Consider the following 15,096-nt stretch of genomic DNA (forward strand, 5'->3'; position numbering starts at 1 on the left):
TATTATTTGCTAATTACAAAGTCTATTTTTGTTGAATACAATAACTTGTTTTGGAATTTGCATCCAAAAATAGAGCTAGAGATAGATTTTTGGTTTTCAATTTTGTGCATGTGATTTTTTTTAAAACTGACAGAAACTATTTCATTTTAAATGACCAAATAAACTGCCTCTTGAGACAATTGTTTATCTTAACTGAGATAACTGAAGTATTCATTAAGTTGAGCTTTTATAATACAAGAGAGACCAGAAGCAGATTCACTTCAGAAGAAAAAATGAGGGGCTATCTAATTGAAACTTGCACAGTACTGAATGGCTTGGACAGAGTAGATGTTGGGAAGATGTTGCCATTGGTAGGAGAGACTATAGGACCAGAGGGCATAGCCTGAGAGTAAAGGGAAAACCTTTTAGAATGAAGATAAGGAGAAATGTCTTCAGCCAGAGAGTGGTGAATCTATTTGATTAGATTAGACTTACAGTGTGGAAACAGGCCCTTCGGCCCAACAAGTCCACACCGACCCGCCGAAGCGAAACCCACCCATACCCCTACATTTACCCCTTACCTAACACTACGGGCAATTTAGCATGGCCAATTCACCTGACCCGCACATCTTTGGACTGTGGGAGGAAACCGGAGCACCCGGAGGAAACCCACGCAGACACGGGGAGAACGTGCAAACTCCACACAGTCAGTCGCCTGAGTCGGGAATTGAACCCGGGTCTCAGGCGCTGTGAGGCAGCAGTGCTAACCACTGTGCCACCGTGCCGCCCACTATGGAATTCATTGCCAGAAAAAGTTGTGGAGGCCAGGTCATTGAGTATATTTAAGACGGAGATAGATAGATTCTTGACTGTCATGGGGATCGAGGCTAAAATGGTGAAGAAGTAATTATCAGCCATGACTGAATGGCAGAGCACACTCGATGGGCTGAATGGCCTAATTTCTGCTCCTATGTCTTATCGCCTTACTAATACCAGATGCGATGTTTAACAACCTAAAATGTTTGCAAAAAAAAGGAGAAAACCTTGCAGCTTTTTCCTTTCAGAGTTCAGTGAGAACCCTTTGAGATAGCCTGTGTCTGTGCTTCTGAAGACTAGACAGAGAATCTCATCTGGTGAATGTGCACAAACTCACAAAGTAAACACTTGTGGTCTTGTCAGTCAATAAGAAATTAAATAGCAAAGATAGGGTTTATACTTCAAAGAGAAAGGATTGCTGACTATGATGCGATCCTTATAAATTATCCCATATGTAGTTATTTTTGTAACATACTAATGCTGTTTACGTGAATATATTCAGTCACTGACCACCATGGTAACGAAAGTGCAAAATAAAATTGGTGGTGCATCGAGTAAAGTTTCACTCTGGAATCTGACTTGTCCAGTATCAATTCAGCTGGGATCATACGACTCCGTGTTAAATGCACCAATTATTTTCGACAGAAATGGAATTCAGTTAGCTCAATACCTTGTATAATTAAAAGGGGAACATATTTATTGAAATAGTCAAGCTTGTTGAGAAACAAAATAAATTTGCAAGTACAATAGAATCTTATTATATCAATGCTTTTGGTTGTCTCAAATAATTGAAGGCAACTAAATTATAATAAATCATTTAATCCAAAATTCAGGCAAATCACATTAGCATGGAACATTTTCTATAAGCAAACACTATACCTGTTTTTCTTTTCAAGCACCAGAGCCAGTTTGTACAATTGAAATTGCAGCTAGCATAACAATGACAGTCAAAATTAATCAACTATCCATTTAAAATGGATATGAATACAACTGACAATAAAAAAGTAAGTCAGGGAATTAAGTCGGATCGTTATTAAAAGTGTAAATTCTGCAGAAATTTAAATATTTATCTCACCTCAGATTTAACTGTCTAGAGTATAAAACCAATGGTATTACCTCTTCATACCCCCAGTGTTTACAACCTCGGATTAGTCCAGCAATGATTTCAGCGACACACCGCTGTGCACTTTCATGAGAATCTGAGACAAGACGTTCCATATGTGGCTTTAACACTGATAAAAAGGCCATATCAAAGTTTCTGAACAAACCCTGTCATGGAAGAAATTAACAAATTTATTCAAAACATGATATTGAACTTCAAATTTATTTCAAGTTTAGTTTGCTTTATTTTACATGAAAATCACAATCTAAAGGTTAGCAAATGTAATCACAGTCCTTATAATCAAACTTGAAAACACCAAAACACTGAAGAAATGATTTTGCTTCATGCAGTTTTCATTTCTCTTCATGCCCCCCGACTCAGCCACAAGCAGTAAACATACAGTTTGACCCCAAGCATAAATCCACAGTGCGAGTGTCTATTAAAACTGGGAATTCAGCTCAGAAACTGCAGGTTGAAAATCTAAAAATTTCCTTTTCCTGCACTGAACGAAATAATACATGCAATTAGTTCAGGTGATTTTCTTTTCAATTACCTTTCTGCTTGGATCCAGAAAGACTCCACGTAGACGAACTCATGCAATGATATCTTAAGACTTAGATAATGGACTTACAGCAATCATAAGTATTTTCCTTTGCATTGCATATGACCTTAATCAGTGATAAGCCAAATGTTTAATGAGTTCAGGCATGAGTGGCCCTTGTGGAACCAAGACACAGTATCAGGTCATCACTGAGCTGATGCTGCTTGATGGTACTATCAACAATCCCTAAAACTTTGCTGATGATCAAGATAATGGATAAAAGTATAATGGCACATAATTGACCAAGTTTGATTTGTCTTACTTTTTGCGAAAAGGGCATGTTTGGCCAGTTTTCCACATTGTCAGTAGATGCCAGTGCTGTATTTGTACTGGAATAGCTTGCTAGGGGTGTGGATGATGTTGGAATCTTCAGTACAATTGCCAGAGTTCTGTCAAGGTCCATAGCATTTGCAGTATTTAATGCCTTCAGTTGTTCTTTGATATCATGTAGAAGTAATCACATTGGCTGAATATTGACATTTGTGATGCTGGGGTCATACACTTCTGGCTGAAGGAGGCTGCAAATACTTCAGCCTCATCTTTTGCAATATGTGCTCATCTCTCCCATCCTTGAAGATGGTGGCATTTGTGAAGCTGCCTGCTCCTCTCGATTTCTAACCATACATTACAATTCATGGCTGGATGTAGCAGGACTAAGTTCAGATCTGATCCAACAGTTGTGGAATCAATTGCATGTAGCTTCTGCTGTTCAGCAATCTAGTCACCCTGTTTTGTAGCTTCACCATATTGATCCCTCATTTTTAGTTTAATGGACAATTTAAAGTACAAATAGAGTCATAGAGGTGTACAGCACGGAAACAGACCCTTCAGTCCAATTCTTCCATACTGACCAGATATCCTAACCCAATCTAGTCCCACCTATCAGCGCCTGGCCCATATCCCTCCAAACCTCCTTATTCATATACCCATCCAAATGCCTCTTAAATGTTGCAATTGTACCAGCCTCCACCACTTCCTCTGGCAGCTCATTCCATACACGTACCACCCTCTGTGTGAAAAGGTTGCCCTTTAGGTCTCTTTTATATCTTTCCACTCTGACCCTCAACCTATGCCCTCTAGTTCTGGACTTATCCCACTCCGGGGAAAAGACTTTGTCTAATTATCCTATCCATGCCCCTCATAATTTTGTACACTTCTATAAGGTCACCCCATAACCTCCAATGCTCCAGGAAAAACAGCGCTAGCCTATTCAACCTCTCCCTATAGCTCAAATCCTCCAACCTTGGTAACATCCTTGCAAATTGTTTCTGAACCCTTTCAAATTTCACAACATCTTTTCAATAGGAAGACGACCAGAATTGCATGCAATATTCCAACACTGGCCTAACCAATGTCCTGTAGAGCCATAACATGACATCCCAACTCCTGTACTCAATACTCTGACCAATAAGGAAAGCATACCAAACGCCACCTTCACTATCCTATCTACCTGCGACTCCACTTTCAAGGAGCTATGAACCTGCACTCCAAGGTCTCTTTGTTCAACAACACTAACCATTAAGTGTATAAGTCCTGCTAAGATTTGCTTTCCCAAAATGCAGCACCTCGCATTTATCTAAATTAAACTCCATTTGCCACTTCTCAGCCCACTGGCCCACCTGATCAAGATCCCATTGTAATCTAAGGTAACCTTCTTCGCTGTCCACTACATCTCCAATTCTGGTGTCATCTGCAAACTTATTAACTATACCTCTTATGCTCACATCCAAATCATTTATATAAATGATGAAAAGTATTGGACCCAGCATCGATCCTTATGGCACTCCACTGGTCACAGGTCTCCAGTCTGAAAAACAACCCTCTACCACCACCCTCCGTCTTCTACCTTCGAGCCAGTTTTGTTTCGAAATGGCTAGTTCTCCCTGTGTTCTATGAGATCTAACCTTGCTAACCAGTCTCCCATGGGGAACCTTGTCGAATGTCTTACTGAAGTCCATATGGATCACGTCCACTGTTCTGCCCTCATCAATCCTCTGAGTTTTTTGAACAAATAACACAATCAAGTTTGTGAGACATGATTTCCCACACATAAAATGTTGACAACCCAACACTATCACTGTTCCTCTAGGACATTGCAGTCTCAATCAATCCAGTACTAGAATGTAGCCTATTGCTATTGCCTCCGGATAAAAATATTTTGCATCTTCTTCTCAGTAAAATAACCTTCAGGCAAACTGCAAATCAAGTCACAGGATGCTTCATTTTACCTTAACTCTAAACACAAAGTACAACCTTGCACCTGAAACAATCTTGAAGCTGAAGAACAATGGAATTGGCCCAAGAATAGGAACAAAATGGCCAGAATCTCTTCGTGAGACAGGAGAGCAAGGAAAAGAATGTTTCCAAATTACGTAACAATTGGAACTAGAATTTCTACTGAAGCAGAAGAGAGGCCATGGTGAGACAGATGTTACAAAGATTTGATCTCATGTCAAAGTTGTTAGTTTATAGAATGTACTACAGCCCAGTGCTGAGAACTGAATCTTGCAAAATATTAAATGGACATCATCAGCATTTATGAAGGAGAATGATGGAGGAAGTGTGTTGAACATCAGGTGATGCGAACAGGATTTGCCACTAAATTAAAAAGCAGAAGAGAAAAGAAACATCCCATAAATTTATATTATGCGGAAGCATCCATCACACTGACTGAGGTTATGCTAGAGAGCTGCATGTCAATAGTATTTATCAAGCTGCCACATTGCAGTGACCTTCAAATATTTATTGAACATGAATGTTTAGATTTGTCACTTGTGGATGATAATTGTTTAGGAATAATGTTCCTGCAGAGGTCACTCATGCCAAAAATCAAATGCATTAAGCTGATGTTTCATTTTAGTTTACTAATACTATTGCATACCTTGAACAGACAAAATCTGCGTGGATTAAATTTGTCCTTCCCTTTTCGGTCTTCCAAGGATAAGAATTTAATCAATTGCTCCATAAATTGTGGGTCAGAGAAATGGTCATAAATTACTTGTTCTGCCTATAAAGGTAATTGTTTGGAAGTCATTAGCAATGCCTGTGCAGAGTTTTAGAATCATACATGTGACAAAACCATAGTAAATTAAACATAAATAATGCCTTTCTTTGCAAAGGAAAAACATCTTCAAATGGGCACTAGTTAAAATTAAACTAAATCATAAAAGATGTACGTAAATATTAAACTGATTTTCACTCTACCATAACTTTAACGACAACATCAGTACTAATAAATAGTTAACAAATAGTGCGTACAGATATACCAATTATGGAAAATTTCAATTACATTGATTTCAAAAGTAGCTGAGTAAGCCTGTAATACATGATTGAAAGCCGACAAGATATGTTACCATATTCCAGACAAAGGAAAATATTTGAGGAGGTATGGGGGGGGGGGAAGGAGGCAGAGATATTTAATATAAACAAAGTATCAGTGTGGGAATCAATATTCTTCTCAGTATTGTTATGAAGTTGAAGGTGTGTACTGTTACCTTTAAGAGAGAGTAAATACTGTTTTTCACAGACCTTACAAGCATGTGTCATATGACTACTGTCACAAAGCTAGTCCCTTTTTTCCTAAATGTTGTTCTTTGGATCAAGAAGACTCTGTCCTTGATTTTTTCAGAGGGGCAATAAACTGGGCTGGACTCCGATCAGTCTGGTTTGGTACAGAGATGAAAAGGATTTTAAGAGGCCTTTTGTTTCTATGTAGTCAGATGAGACTGCAGGCCAAAGTGGGCATGCTTTAGAAATGACCTGTATAAAGAAAAGGGTGTGGGTCAGCTCTCTAGCTGAGCTGAGCAGTTTTAGTTCAGTCTTAAACTGGGAAGTTCAACAGGGAGCTGTGTGGAAAGTCTCTCTTTTCTGCCCTTCAACATCAACTTGTAAGCATGTGTTCCATTTATACTGGGTTTTAAACGGAGTTTGCTTATTGGAACTTATTCGGAACAGCATAATTAAATCTAACTGGATAGTTTGAGTTCTTTATTCTGTTATTTGTGTTTCATTGTGTAATTTTGTGAATACATTTTTGTCTGTTTTAAAATCTAGTAGTCAAACTAGCTACCTCCAGGTAATTTTCACTGTACACTTACCAAAACAAATTGCCAAGTTAGGTCTAGGGCTGCCTGCTTAAGAAAGTTTTGAGTGGTCTGGCCTAGTCCATAACACTACCTAGCAGTCTCAGTGTACTGGAAAATTGAAAATATGTAACATTTTGTTGTGAAATTATTACGTGAGTTGGTTGCTGTTTTGACAACAATTCAAATTTAACCAATTTAAATTATGTCCCAGGATACTAAAACCTACTCTAGTTTGAATTTATTGTTTTTGTCAACATTGAACCAATGAGACAATCCGACGTCAAGGTAATTAGGAAAACTGCTAAGGAAACTTGACTGGCATCCTCAAACCAGAAAAAATTAAGTGCTGCACTACTGCTTTAGAGTTGCTTGCTGATAAAATCATATTTGACACTAGTCAACTGTCTTTTGTATGGATTTCAGAACTGATTTCTGGAAAAAGAACAGATTTACCCAGGAGACCCTTGAGCTCTATAGACTCTTTCTTCATAACAAGATACTGAAGAGGAAGAAGCTGTATTGAACTGAAGGTGCTCTTTCATTACAATAAAACAAAGTTCATAAAATAAAGTAAAGCCATTGCACAACTATGCTGCTCTCAGGGCACGTAAACAGCAATGCGGGTACTGATCGGAGATCCATGACCAATGTTGGCAGCATTCAGGCAAAATTATTCGTAAGACTTAAGCTAAGATACAAATTATACAGTGCAGTTACACAGTAGCCTTGCATAAACTGTTTGTTATACTTTGCTATTAATGTTCACTTCATTGGGCTTTCCTACTTTGTCTTCTGAATCTGACAACAAACTTGAAATATTGGTTCCCAATATAAAAACAATGTTAGTCCAAGGTCCATACAGGCCAATGATGTGCAATACTAGCATATTAAGGAAAGTGGTGACACAACAGCAGGCGAAATAGTAAATACAGTTCTAAAACTTCATTATTTTTCAAATGGGATCATACACTCTTGCTTTGATGAAGATTGCTCACTTACTTCAACTCATGCACTCTTATTATTTCAAGCTCATCAAATAACCCTGAATTGATAACTAGAAAATGCTAAAAAAAAAACTTTTGACAAATAATTTTTACCTCTGACATTTCGCTTTGACTTCTTCCTAGTTTAGGTTGTTGATCCACTGGGGCATAAACAAGCAGCTTCCTAATTAGGAAAAAATGTCATTAGATTTTCTCTTGCATCTATGCTTCAACTGTTCTTTTAAGAACACTTCCCAAATCCTCACTTTCTTTACAACCTATTATAATACTGTCTATTAACATACTAGACATAAATTAATTACATGACTAAAATAAAGTCAGGACTACAGCTGCTGATAAAGAGCTTAAGCCTGAAATGTCAAATCTCCTGTTCCTTGGATGCTGCCTGACCTGCTGTGCTTTTCCAGCGCTACACTTTTTAGACAGTTTAACGATGTACATTATATGCATGAGCAATGCTTCTAATAATAGAATATTTTGACCCAATTCGCTGGTCTTGAAAATATTTCTAATTGCTTAAATATTGGAATTACAAATCACTCGTCATTTGTTCCGTTAATCAATAGACAATAGGTGCAGGAGTAGGCCATTCTGCTCTTCGAGCCAGCACCACCATTCATTATGATCATGGCTGATCATCCTCAGTTAGTATAGTGTTCCTGCCTTATCCCCATAACCCTTGATTCCACTATCCTTAAGAGCGGTGTCCAACTCTTTCTTGACAGTATCCAGAGACTTGGCTTCCACAGCCTTCTGGGGCAGAACATTCCATGCACTCACCACTCTCTGGGTGAAGAAGTTTCTCCTCAACTCTGTTCTAAGTGATCTACCCCTTATTTTTAAACTGTGTCCTCTGGTTTGGGACTCACCCATCAGCGGAAACATACTTCCTGCCTCCAGTGTCCAATCCTTTAATAATCTTATACATCTCAATCAGATCTCCTCTCAGCCTTCTAAACTCAAGCGTATACAAACCCAGTCGCTCCAATCTTTCAGCATAAGATATCTCGCCATTCCAGGAATTGACCTCGTGAACCTATGCTGCACTCGCTCAATAGCCAGAATGTGTTTCCTCAAATTTGGAGGACAAAACAGCGCACAATATTCCAGGTGCCGTCTCACCAAGGCCCTGTACAGCTGCAGAAGGACCTCTTTGCTTCTATACTCAATTCGAGAAGAAAGTGAGGACTGCAGATGCTGGAGATCAGAGCTGAAAATGTGGTGCTGGAAAAGTGCAGCAGGTCAGGCAGCATCCAAGGAGCAGGAGAATTGACGTTTCAGGCATGAGCCCTTCTTCAGGAATGAGGAAAGTGTGTCCAGCTTGCTAAGATAAAAGGTAGGGAGGAGGATCCCTTGGGGGTCTGGAACAGTTGAGGAACCCAGAGTTTGGGGGCAAATACATGAAAGTGTTTGGTACTTACTGTCTTTAATTTCTGATATGGCTAGGAAGAACTGTTTGTTTAGTGTATAGCCCCAAGGGATCCTTCCATATCCGCCACAAATTCACCTGCACCTCCACACACATCATTTACTACATCCGCTGCACCCGACGTGGCCTCCTCTATATTGGGGAGACAGGCCGCCTACTTATGGAAAGTTTCAGAGAACACATCTGGGACACCTGGACCCACCAACCCAACCACCCTGTGGCTCAACACTTCAATTCCCCCTCCCACTCCACCAAGGACATGCAGATCCTTAGACTCCTCCATTACCAGACAATAGCAACACGACGGCTAGAGGAAGAGCGTCTCACCTTCCGCCTCGGAGCCCTTCAACCACAAGGGATGAACTCCGGTTTCTCCAGTTTCCTCATTTCCCCTCCCCCCACCTTGTCTCAGTCAAATCCCTCAAACTCAGCACCGCCTTCCTAACCTGTAATCTTCATCATGACCTCTCCGTCCCCACCCCCACTCCGGCCTATCACCCTCGCCTTGACCTCCTTCCACCTATCACATTTCCAGCACCCCTCCCCCCAAGTCCCTCCTCCCTACCTTTTATCTTAGCCTGCTAGACACACTTTCCTCATTCCTGAAAAAGGGCTCATGCCTGAAAAGTCGATTCTCCTGCTCTTTGGATGCTGCCTGACCTGCTGCGCTTTTCCAGCAACACATTTTTAGCTCTATACTCAATTCCTCTTGTTATGAAGGCCAGCATGCTATTAGCTTTCTGCATGCTTACTTTCATTGACTGATGTACAAGAACACGTAGATCTCGTTGTACTGCCCCTTTACCTAGCTTGATTCCATTTAGGTAGTAATCTGCCTTTCTGTTCTTGCCACCAAAGTGGATAACCACACATTTATCCACATTAAACTGCATCTGCCATGCATCCGTCCACTCATCTAGCCTGTCCAGGTCACCCTGTATTCTCCTAACATCCTCTTCACATTTCACCCTGCCTCCCAAGCTTTGTCATCAGCAAATTTGCTAATATTACTTTTAATACCTTCATCTAGATCATTAATGTACATTGTAAAAAGCTGCAGTCCCAGCACTGATCCCTGGTCACCGCCTGCCATTCCGAAGGGGAGCCATTTATCGCTACTCTTTGTTTCCTGTCAGCCAACCAATTTTCAATCCCATGTTAGTATTTTACCCCTAATACCACGTGCCCTAATTTTGCTCACTAACCTCCTATGTGGGACTTTATCAAAGGCTTTCTGAAAGTCCAGATACACTATATCCACTGGATCCCTCTTGTCCATCTTCAGAGTTATATCCTCAAAAAATTCCAGAAGATTAGTCAAGTATGATTTCCCTTTCATAAATCCATGCTGACTCTGACCTATCTTGTTACTACTATCCAGATGTGTTGTAATTTCATCCTTTATAATTGACTCCAATCATACTGAGCAATCTCCAAGGATTTGAATGGAATTACTCTGATGGCTTACATTTCACCAATCCCATACTTACTGAGGCCATGTATAGTACCCCCAGTGTGTCTTTTCCACAAATAAGCAGGCTTCCCATTCATCCTTAGTCCTTGGCAAATTGGAGCTATCGTAATGAAGCCACTTGTTATCAGGCCTGTCTCCTGGCTGGGTTATTGCTGGACGAGAGCCATCTAGTTGGGAAGTTCATACAATTAAAAATGTGGAATATTTTTAAGGGCTTCAAAAAATAATAAAGCAGAAGGTTCAAAAGACTTGTTTAAAATTTTCACTAATAAATAAAACTGTAGAAAATGAACTTGAAAACAACATTCGAAGTAAAGATTAATTACTTACAGTGTGGAAACAGGCCCTTCAGCCCAACAAGTCCACACCGACCCACCAAAGCGCAACCCACCCAGACCCATTCCCCTACATTTACCCCTTCGCCTAACACTACGGGCAGTTTAACATGGCCAATTCACCTAGCCTGCACATTTTTGGACTGCGGGAGGAAACCGGAGCACCCGGAGGAAACCCATGCAAACACGGGGAGAATGTGCAAACTCCACACAGTCGTCGCCTGAGGCGGGAATTGAACCCAGGTCTCTGGCGCTGTGAGGCAGCAGTGCTAACCACTGAGCCACTGTGCCGTCCACATTTACACAATAACGTAACATACTTGCGAGAAGTAACTAACTTTAGACCTATCGTTTCCAAAGGTTTCCAGCAATGGATTTTGTGTTAACTCATGTCTGGATTTGACAGATTTCTTGATAGATACCGATTGCTAATAAGTAGCCAATTATGTCATTATTATTCCATCATGTCTACCAGGATGGCAGACAGTTGTGTTAGAGCTTTGTCTTTCTCGTCCAACATTTCCTATTTTCCACCAGAATAATGGAACAGTCAGCATATCAAATCACCACCATGTAATTTTTACTTTTAGTGATGGAAACATCTTTGTTCACATTTTTAACGTCTTGAGTGAATATAATAATGCAAAATAAAAACTTCTGAGAGGTAAAGTAAAATGTGTTAAGTAGTGAAAATGTTTGCAAAGAAGTAGTTCAAATGTCTTTTTGGATCATGGATATAGTTATTATGAACAGCAATGCCAAAATATCTGACTCGCGCCAAGTACAGTGATCACAGGAATACAGCAAGGAATGTTAAACCTTTCAAAGGAACACGCAAAAACAGGTATTTCGACTAAGTGTCATTTCAAAAATGTCTTAACTCTGTAATACTCAGCCCTCAGAGGAAGATATTAAAATCAAGTGCCAGTCAAGTCATATGATGGAAGCATTTCCAGAGATTTGAATGTGCCCAAAGACATACCATATGATTTAACTGTACTGATTATGACCATGGTCTTTTCAGTGAATGCCCTACACAAGTGAAAGCAAATTCTCCTCCTTGCAAGTTTTGTCTTAAAAACAATGAAAAATAAAACATTGACAAATTTGAGGGGTTTCCAAAATTGCTTGAACTTAAGTTTCACTTTAATGAGCAACCCAGGTTCGAAATAAGCAATTTGTTCAAAAGGTTTGCATATTTAAAATTACTTTAAGTGCATTAACATTTCACTGAGAATATGATCAAGGAAATAATCACTGAAGGTCAATTCTACTTACAAACAGTGTATGGATCAATCTCTATTTTTCTGTGAGGTCTCTTCAGCTGCTTCATGATGCCAGCCACAGCAGATATTGCCATCTGAAGATGAAATTAATTTAGCAATGGTCACATGTGCAATTTTGGGGACATCATATTCTGCTTGAAAGTTCGAGGTCCCAACAAGGTTTCACCACCTGCTGCATGTTTTAGGTGGTGGTAAATTTATTTTGCATTTTATCTGCACAAACAGGCAGACTGCAGAGGCTGTGGATGCAGTCCAGGCAAGCGTCCTTGCTCAAGTGACAGAAATAAGTCTGCCAAAAGACAAGGTGATTTTTGAAATATGCGGCAAAGCTGCTCAGCTAAAGCCTTTCCTCTGCCTGCACTTGATCAACAGCAAAGGAGGATAAGATCAGGCCTATCACTGGATGAGCAGTAAATAGCTAAAAAGCATGCAGCAACTACCATTTTCAAAGGTTTGTTGAATAGGGGTGTGTGTGTGTGAGAGAGAGAGAGAGAGAGTGCGTGAGAGAGAGCACGCATGAGGAGGTAGTGAGGCCAAAAAAGCCCTACACCCCCAACACTAGACAGGTTCTTCGGTGCGTGACAGCACCAAGCTCACCATATTCCCCCATCCCTGCAGAACCAGGTGACTTGAGGTGTGCTTGGGAGATGAGGAGAGGCTCCAAGCTTCACCGTAGAGACACACAATAGGTTCAGATGTTGGGCAGAGGCCATGCTGTGGAACCCAGCTGCAGGAACTTAACATGGTAAATTTCATTGTTACACTAAACCTTTCTATCCAGGGCTTATCTCATTGCACTTAATGTTTGCAGAATGAGCAATTCAGTTGAATGATATTTTTACATCCAGACTGGAAATTATTTATTATCCGTAGTACGTGAAGCTACTGACCCCAGACAGCTCAGGCATGAAAATTAACAATGAACATTCATTCTTTCAGCCTTCAAGATAATATTTTTGTAAATATCAGCTCAACACAGCCATGCTATGTCTCATGTCAGGAGAAGATAGCTTTTTAAACAGTACAATATCATGTGACATTATATAAAACATGCTGGCAAGTTTGCCAGATTCCAAAGTCAGGTGAGAATTGATTGAGTGAATTCACTGAAACAGAGCCCTATCAGCTAACAATTCTTTCTCAGGAGAGAGGACACTTCTCATATCATCCATGAGCACTGTAAAGTGCTGGTGATTATATTTTTCTTGCAGCTGGCAAAGTACACCACACAATGACAAATTAAGCAGTAAACTTCCAATTCTTCTCTTTGATTGCTAGGCATGTGAAATTTAACAAAGAAAACTTACCTTCCGGACTACTAAAGCATCATGATTAAGACTCTGAATAAAGAACTTGATTCCTCTTGTAGGTAGTGGGACATCATCTCTCAGTAACAGGGAGAGGAAACCAATGGCTATTTGTTCAAATTTCCATGGTCTAAAAAAAACAAACACCTGATCAAAATTTAAAGTCTTTTACAAGATTTGTTCAAGGATTTGTTGGAAAACATCATAATTAATGATAATAATGCAATGCTAAAATTTCCATATTGGTGTTCCAGCCAAGGTTGCAGGGCGTTAACAGTCACTGTTTATATCTGAACCGAGCCAATGAAGAAGTGCAGGATGAATGACTATTCATCCAGGCAAGACAGATGCAATCCTTAGCCATTGATCACATTCATGCACATTAGCAATGATCATTAGACATTATCAGAAGTATAATAAAGAAGCAGCTGTAGCTACCAATCAACTTGGTTATGATCTACTTGGGAAGGTGCGTTTTAGCCCGGTTATTTTGACGAAACTTCCCAGTTTTCCCATCTGATTGAATCATATTAACATGTCCCTGTATTTAATGAGAACTACAATTTATTGAAAATAAATACATTTCATCGTAGGTAAACTGTTATGGATTCAACCAAACCACTGAAAACATTCTTAAGCAGGCAGCCCAGGCCATAACTTTGCAATTTGTTTCGATAAGATTAGATTCCCTACAGTGTGGAAACAGGCCCTTCGGCCCAACCAGTCCACAACGACCCTCCAAAGAGTAACCCACCTTGACCCATTTCCCTCTGACTAATGCACCTAGCACTATGGTCAATTTACCATGTCCAATTCACCTTCATCTTTGGACTGTGGGAGAAAACCAGAGCACCTGGAGGAAACCCACGCAGACACGGGGAGAACATGCAAACTCCACACAGACAGTTGCCCAAGGGTGGAATTGGGACCCTGGTGCTGTGTGGCAGCAGTGCTAACCATTGAGCCACCATGATAAGTGTACAGTGAAAACTACCCGGAGTAAGTTAGCAAGGTTGACAACTAGGTTTTAAAACACAAAAATTTATTAACAAAATTACATAATGAAACACAAAGAACAGAAGAAAGAACCCCTACAGAACTTAATCTATCCAAACTAGACTTAATTATGCTGTTCCGAATGTACACAACAGTCCCACTAAGCAAGCCACCTGGAAACAGTTATCAAAAAATGGAACACATGCTTACAGGTTGAGGTTAGAAGGGCAGAAAGAGAGAGAGCTCGCCTGTTTCCACACAGAACTCCTAACTAGTTCTGGACTGAACTGCACAGCCAAAGAGTTGACACACTTTCATTATACAGGTCACTTCTAAAACATGACCGCTTTGGCCTGAAGTCTCATCTGCTTACATATAAACAAAAAGGCCTCTCAATACCCTTTAATCTCTGTACCAAACCAGTCTAATCAGAACCGGGAGCTGGTTTATGACCCCTCCAGAAAAAAAAACAGCTTTTAGAAAAAAGGGACCAGCTTTGTGATGAACAAAACTATGAATCACAATCTATAAATATAACTTAGTCATAGAGATGTACAGCATGGAAGCAGACCAGTCTGTCCAACCCATCAATGCCAACCAGATATCCCAATCCAATCTAGTCCCACCTGCCAGCACCTGGCCCATATCCCTCCAAACCCTTCCTATTCATATACCCAGCCAA

General features: G+C 40.1%; 1 protein-coding gene across 1 annotated transcript in view; it reads right to left on the bottom strand.

Annotated features, from left to right (window-relative positions):
• Positions 1-15,096, bottom strand: part of LOC132819766 (proteasome activator complex subunit 4-like) — a 190,210-nt gene that overhangs the window by 57,110 nt on the left and 118,004 nt on the right. Inside the window, exons 31-36 of the mRNA XM_060831502.1 lie at positions 13,419-13,548; positions 12,104-12,185; positions 10,507-10,657; positions 7,681-7,750; positions 5,380-5,505; positions 1,912-2,064 (exon numbers count right to left, since the gene is read on the bottom strand). Of these exons, the coding sequence (XP_060687485.1) occupies positions 1,912-2,064; positions 5,380-5,505; positions 7,681-7,750; positions 10,507-10,657; positions 12,104-12,185; positions 13,419-13,548 (712 nt within the window). The remainder of the gene's footprint in view (positions 1-1,911; positions 2,065-5,379; positions 5,506-7,680; positions 7,751-10,506; positions 10,658-12,103; positions 12,186-13,418; positions 13,549-15,096) is intronic.

Source organism: Hemiscyllium ocellatum, chromosome 10 (genome assembly GCF_020745735.1).
Source record: "Hemiscyllium ocellatum isolate sHemOce1 chromosome 10, sHemOce1.pat.X.cur, whole genome shotgun sequence".
Taxonomy (NCBI): Eukaryota; Metazoa; Chordata; class Chondrichthyes; order Orectolobiformes; family Hemiscylliidae; genus Hemiscyllium; species Hemiscyllium ocellatum.